The sequence below is a fragment of the Monodon monoceros genome, unplaced genomic scaffold (genome assembly GCF_005190385.1).
Source record: "Monodon monoceros isolate NGI ecotype Baffin Bay Population unplaced genomic scaffold, NGI_Narwhal_1 Super_Scaffold_12, whole genome shotgun sequence".
Lineage (NCBI taxonomy): Eukaryota > Metazoa > Chordata > Mammalia > Artiodactyla > Monodontidae > Monodon > Monodon monoceros.
In genome coordinates this window covers 166,661,228-166,668,275 of record NW_021703768.1, presented here as the reverse complement: position 1 = coordinate 166,668,275, position 7,048 = coordinate 166,661,228, and the positions used below count along the sequence as shown (strand labels likewise).

Sequence of the window (7,048 nt, the reverse complement as noted above, 5' to 3'; positions counted from 1 at the left end):
GCACACAGGCTTAGTTGCTCCGCAGCATGTGGGATCTTCCCGGACCAGGGCTCAAACCCGTGTCCCCTGTGTTGGCAGGCGGATTCTTAACCACTGCACTACCAGGGAAGCCCCATCGACAGACTTTTGAATAAACTTTTTTTTTTAATGTAATTGCTGTTTGGACTGTTAAATGATTGGCTAGAAAGTGCAAACTGCACAAAGAGTTTACCGTGAAAAGTAGGTCTACCTCCCAGTTCCCTTTGCAGGGATGTCTCCCATTACCAGCTTCTCGTGTCTCCTTCCAGAGAGATCCTGTGCACAAAGGGACACACTTGTCCCTTTGGGGATGTCAGTCGGGATGGACCATGTGGTACTCAGGAAGCACTGGGTGGGGGGGCACAGCTCAACTGGCGGCTGAGAACTCCATGTGCCAGTGTCTTTAGCTCTTTCTTCTTTGGCCATTTGGATTCCCCAGGAGTCTTCAGTCTCATGCCTGGAAGATTCTGTAATCTGCACACTGGGTAAGGGATAGTGGCTCTCTCCATTTAGCTTTATGTGTAGTCACTTAACCCCATTTGCCACCACACCCCCTACCAAGCCTGGCTTCCCTCCTTCTGGCTGCCCAGTGGTACTGTGGGAGGGACACAGGTACCTGAACTTCCCGAACAGCTTCCACACCAGAGGCCTCCATATTCCACTGCCATCTTCAGCCCAGCCCAGTGGGACCTGGTGCACTCAGTGCCTATGGAAGGTTCTACAGGTAAATCTGGCTGGGCTTTGTGTTTGCCTTCCATGGACCAGGCAGTCAATTGTGGCTCCTCTCTTAATTCCCACCTTCAGAATGTTCTGTAGCCTCTATACTTTTACTAGCATTTTGAGAAGGATCAACACGAGAGGATGCATTTAGTTCGCTTTAAGCCTTGTGTTTAACACACTTTTCATTTTTATCCATGCAACAGAAGCACAGAGTTTCAAAAGTCAAACACCCGTCTAGGGGCCAGGACAACAGCATTCCCAGCTCCCCCGCCCCACATGTCAGCACTTTCTTCGGGTCTCTGGTTATAACCTCACTTCCCTAAGTGAAATCATGCTCCCTGTTGCTTGTTCTTGTACAAGATATGTAGCAAATCAGTGGGGCAGCTGGGCTCGGGAGGAGAGGTTGGTGAGGGCGCTTCTCCCCTCAGGTGACACACACAGGTGAGGGAGCCTGCAGCAAAGTGCAAGGCCCCGAGGTGGGTCACGCTCACCGCGTTGGCTGGGCAGCTATGCTGGGTCCCACACCATCACTTAGGCCCTTGGCTTCCACCCTGGTGAGGGAAATGGCTTTGCTTTGTCTTCTTTAGTCTTTTTTTTTTTAAATATTTATTTATTAATTTATTTATTTGGCTGCATCGGGTCTTAGTTGCAGCACTCTGTATCTTGTTGAGGCATGCAGGATCTTTCACTGCAGCACACGGGCTCTTCGTTGCGGTGTGTGGGCTTCTCTCTAGTTGTGGCCTGCAGGCTCCAGGGCACGTGGGCTCTGTTGTTTGCAGCACGCCGGCTCTCTAGTTGAGGCGCGTGAGCTCAGTAGTTGTGGCATGCAGATTTAGTTGCCCCGCAGCATGCGGGATCTTAGTTCCCCGACCAGGGATCGAACCCACGTCCCCTGCATTGGTAGGCATATTCTTTATCACTGGACCACCAGGTTAGTCCCACCTTGTCATTTTTATTCTTAATGTACATTTTACATATGCTAAAAGATTACATAGCTTACATTGTGAAAAAAACAAGACGGGCTCAAAATGGAGTCACTTACGCTAAGGCTTATGTCACCAAACCGAGACTTAATTACAGTTTCAGCTCGTCCAGAAATGGACTCTGAAACCAGTCAATCAGAAATTGCCTGATCAGCACAAGTAAGGTGATCTACCTGATAGACAGCTGCCATCCCCTAAAGGAAAGGGACCTTGCCACAAGTCCACTTTTCGCTAATATAACTTCCTTGTTACCACTCCCTTTTGCCTTACAAAAGTCTTTTATACAGCTCCTCAGAACTCCTTTCTATCTGCTGGATTGGATGCAGCCCGATTCATGAATTGTTATATAAAGCCAATAAGATCTTTAAAATGCACTGTTGGATTTTTAACAACACGTACATTAGAATACACACGTGCACGCACATGGGTTTCCCACCGCATGGCCACAGCTACAGGAAAATGCCAGTTGGTGATGGACCCTCGTCCTCCTTCTCCTAGGTCACCACGGCCTCAACAATGTGCCCATTTGCTGTGTGTGACCTTGATAAGAAGGCAGCCCCCTGTACTTGTGGAAGAGGGCGGTATCCCCCATGGCCCCCTGCCCAGTACCATGGGCTCACCCACCTCCCTCTCCCCCCATTTCTCTCACTTCTCACACTTGGTCCATTTCTTCTCACCCCCTTTCATTCTCTCTTTGTTTCTTCCTCCCAGGCCTTTGCTATGCTGTCCCTCCATCATTCCCTTCTTTCAGCACTGAAGCCCCGGACTCCCCACCCAGCCTGCACCACTTAACCTGACAGCATGCAGAAAGCCGCTTCCCAAACCGTCTGGATCCTTTTTGTAAAAAGCAGCTTGCTCGGGCTTCCCTGGTGGTGCAGTGATTAAGAATCCACCTGCCAATGCAGGGGACACCGGTTCGAGCCCTGGTCCTGGAAGATCCCACATGCCGCAGAGCAACTAAGTCCGTGTGACACAACTATTGAGCCTGCACTCTAGAGCCCGTGAGCCACAACTACTAAGCCCACGTGCCACAATTACTGAAGCCCGCGTGCCTAGAGCCCTTGCTCTGCAACAAGAGAAACCACCACAATGAGAAGCCCACACACCACAACCAAGAGTAGCCCCCTCTCGCCACAACTGGAGAAAGCCCATGCACAGTAATAAAGAACCAAAGCAGCCAAAAATAAATAAATTAATTTTTTAAAAAATCGGCTTGCTCCTTTATTTGTTCAGAAGAGTGCCCCCTTCCACCCCCACGCCCACCCCCACTGCAGTCAAACTGGGCACATGCAATCTGGGAACAATGGCTGGCCGTGGGACCCTCTGCCGCTGGGCCTGGGGAATCAGTTTCTAGGCAGAAGCTCAGGGTCCAAGGCGTGGCCACGGCTCAGGCATGCAGTGAAGGGGACTGGCACAGTGGACGCATCTGGGACTCCCAGGACCACATTGCACCTGGGGACACTGAGGGGGTGGCCCGCGCCCCGCTGGCCCAGGACCAGACCTTGGGGCTGCAGGAGTGTCTGCAGGCGGGCTAGGAGCCCGCCAGATGCTGGTGGAAGTACAGGCCGAAGAGGCTGGAGAGCAGTTGGCAGGTGGCGATCCACCAGATGAGGAAGGAGAGGACGCCGCGGAGGAAGAGTGGCGTGAGCAGGCTGCCCAGGACCCCGGCGATCAGGGCCACGGTCTGCCGGGCCTCGTCCTCCTCGGGGCCGACCGGGCCATCGAGGGCTGAGGACGGGGTGGGGGACAGCGGGGGGACGGGACCCAGGCCCCAGGAGTAGCCGCCTGCGAGAGAAACAGGGTGGAGGGAGGGATGGGTGGAGGCGCAGGCGGAGTTGGCCTCCAGGACCCCCACCCATGCTGACACTCACCCGCCCCGCCCCAGGCTCTGCCTCCTTCCACCACCTCGGCTACCCCAGGCTCTGCCCGCACCTCATCTTCGGGCCCCACCCCAGGCTCCGCCTCTGACCTCGCCCCATCTCAGGGCCCTCCAGCCTCTGCCCCGCCCCCTCTATAGCCAGGCCCCGGCCCCGCCTCGCTCAATCTCCGGCCCTCCCCTCCCCTCCCCCACCCAACTACAACTCCAGCCCCTCGCTCCAGGCTCAGCCCCGCCCCGCTCCAACTCCAGACCCCGCCCCCGCCGTCTCCCAGGCGGGTTCTCACCCAGCGTCTTGAGCAGCAGCGTGCAGTTGAGTGTGAGGATGAGCGGAGTCAGGTACTGCAGGCTCACAACTGTCACGTAGCAGTACACCCGCACCACCTAGTGGACAGGTAGCAGTGGCTGCAGCAGGGGACCTTCGGGCTCCGGGTAACCCCACGCCTGAGGGACAGGGAACCCCGCCCTGAGGCCCAGGTTCCCTCCCCGCCCGTGCCGGTACCCGCCGTTGGATCTCTCGGGCCTCGATGCGGCCGGCCTCCCGCCGCAGCTGCTCCACTCGAGCCTTGGCAAGGCACAGGTAGGCCTGCAGGTGGGGCCGGGTCACCGCCAGCCGCAGCAGGCACAGTGCCACCAGCATCCAGAGACGCAGCGAGTCGAAGGCCGAGTCGGACAGCCTGCGCCGAGAGAGGCGAGGGGGCTAGTGAGGCTGCCCTCTGCCCCAGGATCCTCCCCCAGGACGCACTCCTCCCTTAGTCTCAGAGTCTGGAGTAGCCAGAGGGGGCCCCAGCTGCCCTGCCTCCCACTTCCATACGCACAGAGAAAAGGACGTGCTCCCAAAGGGAGCCTGGTGCAGGAATTCCCGCGCCATGGGCTTGGTCCAGAGCCACAGGACAAACAGGGGGGACAGGAAGCTGGTGTGCAGAAGGAACCTGGGGGCAAGGGCGCAGAGCAGGTAGGCTTGGGCACCCACCATCCCCACCGGCCCCTTCCCTAGGCGCCCTAACGCTCCATCCACCCGGTCCCCCACGTAACTGCAGCATGGGCCGGTCTTCTGACATGGTCAGTGCATCATGGTGGGTCTGGGCCAGCCGCAGGCCTGGGAAGGTGAGGAAGGCACCCAGCATGGAGCCCACTGCCGCCAGCCCCATGCGGATGGCCAGCTTGACCAAAGGAAGACTGGGAAAAAGAGAAGGGTCAGGGCCCCGAGAAGGGTCAGGGCCCCGCGGCAGGTCAGCACCCTGCCTGCAGGTCGCAGCATGCCGCTGTTCCCCCTCCCTTCCCAGGACTCACGCCCAGTCCCAGCCCTGTGTCTTCAGAAGTGGCTCCAAGTTCTGGGTCATACTGGCCAGGCCTAGGGAAGACAAAGAGAGGGTGGTGTCCAAAATAGACCCCTGGGGCCTCAGAGCCTACTCTGCCCCCCTCCCAGACATCCTTTTGTTCCCCAAGTAGGAACACACTAGTGGCAGCCAGGCCCTGTGACAAGCATGAGGACAATTTTGTTCTCCAGTTAATGTGAAGCTCAGGAGAATGTGCTAGACAGACACCCTTGACTGGACTGAGGGACATGGGGGCGGAGGGCACTGAGTCTGAGCTTCCCCGAGGCTGGAGGGTCATGAAGGGCTCCACAGGAGGAAATCAAAGTCCTGGAAAGATTTCTCAGTTCAGGCCCCCACATATTCCACGGAGTAAAAGCAAATAATGTGAGCTCACAACCAAAATCACCAAACACACAAGACAATAAATTACCATAAAGGTGAGTCAGGAGAAAAAAAACAGGACAAGTTTAGACCCCAAGGCTTCTGTGTGAAATGCCTGAGGAAAATAAAAGTTGGAATTGCAGAACAGGTGACATGAGACTACCTCAGAGGATCAGGTGGATTTGCAAAGGAATCAGTTAAGCTCTTCCAAAAGGAAAATATAATTATTGAAGTGATAAGTTGTTAAACAGCATCTTAGAAGGAGCCAAAAGAGGAAATGATGAATTGGATCTGAAGAAATCACTCAGATTCCAACTAAGAAAGACAGGAAGGTGGGAAATGTGATGGAAGATTAAGAGATAAGGAGGACAGAATAGGAAGTTCAATATAAGTCAAGTCTGAACCCCAAAGGGAGAGAAGAGAGAGAATGAAGGAGAAGAGATATTGAAAGGTAATTATTGAGAAGTCTGCAGAATGGATGATACATACAAAGTATATAAAACCCGATAAATACAAAGAAATCCATACCTAGACACACTGTGGCAAAACTGCAGAATACCAAAAACAAAGAGCTCACAAAGCAGTCAGAAGTTATGACAGATCACCTAAAAAGAAGGACAATTAAGCTGGCAGCCACTGTCAACAGCACAAAAGAAAAGGAACAAATAGAAAGTGAAAATGTAAGATGGTAGAGACAAGGCCAAATATGTCAGAAAACACAATAAATGTAAGTGGATTAAATTTTGAAGTTAAATGATACAGACTATCAGACTTGATGGAAAATATCCAGATAGGGAATTCCCTGGCAGTCCAGTGGTTAGGACTCTGAGCTTTCACTGCTGAGGGCACAGGTTCAATCCCTGGTCACGGAACCAAGATCCCGCAAGCCATGCAGCATGGCCAAATGAAAAATTAAAGAAAGAAAATAAAGAAAGAAAATATCTATATCTATATATTTATTATTATTATTTTTTAAAGTAGACATACCTCAACATGAGGTCACTGGAAGGTTGAAAGTAAAGGGATGTCAAAAAGATATAACAAATACTAATCAAAAGAAAGGTAGTATTGTATATTTGAAAGTTGTTAAGCAAGTAGATCTTAAAAGTTCTCATCACAAGAAAAGAAAATTGTAACTATGTGCGGTGATGGATGTTAACTAGACTTATTGTGGTGCTCATTTTGCAGTATACACAAATATTGAATCATTATGTTGTACACCTGAAACTAATATAATATGTCAAGTGTATATCAATTTAAAAAGAAAAGAAGGGCTTCCCTGGTGGCGCAGTGGTTGAGAGTCCGCCTGCCGATGCAGGGGACACGGGTTCATGCCCTGGTCCGGGAAGATCCCACATGCCGCGGAGCGGCTAGGCCCGTGAGCCATGGCCGCTGAGCCTGCGCGTCCGGAGCCTGTGCTCCGCAACAGGAGATGCCACAACAGTGAGAGGCCCACGTACCACAAAAAAATATATAAATAAAAAAATAATAATAATAATAATAATAATAATAATAATAAAAAAAAGAAAAGAAGGGGCTTCCCTGGTGGCGCAGTGGTTGAGAGTCCGCCTGCCGATGCAGGGGACGCGGGTTCGTGTCCCGGTCCGGGAAGATCCCACGTGCCGCGGAGCGGCTGGGCCCGTGAGCCATGGCCGCTGAGCCTGCGCGTCCAGAGCCTGTGCTCCACAACGGGAGAGGCCACAACAGTGAGAGGACCGTGTACCGCAAAAAAAAAAAAAAAAAAAAAGGAA

The 7,048-nt window shown here is 52.9% G+C and overlaps 1 protein-coding gene across 3 annotated transcripts in view; it reads right to left on the bottom strand.

The window, feature by feature from the left end:
* Window positions 1-2,874: 2,874 nt before the first annotated feature.
* Window positions 2,875-7,048, bottom strand: part of TMEM161A (transmembrane protein 161A) — a 9,831-nt gene continuing 5,657 nt past the window's right edge. For 2 of the 3 annotated variants that reach the window (XM_029215756.1, XM_029215757.1), the window contains 5 exons: window positions 4,891-4,951; window positions 4,416-4,776; window positions 4,100-4,274; window positions 3,885-3,981; window positions 2,875-3,506 (listed from right to left, as the gene is read on the bottom strand). In XM_029215756.1, the coding sequence (XP_029071589.1) occupies window positions 3,065-3,506; window positions 3,885-3,981; window positions 4,100-4,274; window positions 4,416-4,776; window positions 4,891-4,951 (1,136 nt within the window). In that variant the 3' untranslated portion in view covers window positions 2,875-3,064. The remainder of the gene's footprint in view (window positions 3,507-3,884; window positions 3,982-4,099; window positions 4,275-4,415; window positions 4,777-4,890; window positions 4,952-7,048) is intronic. The other variant, XM_029215758.1, reaches the window with a different exon arrangement.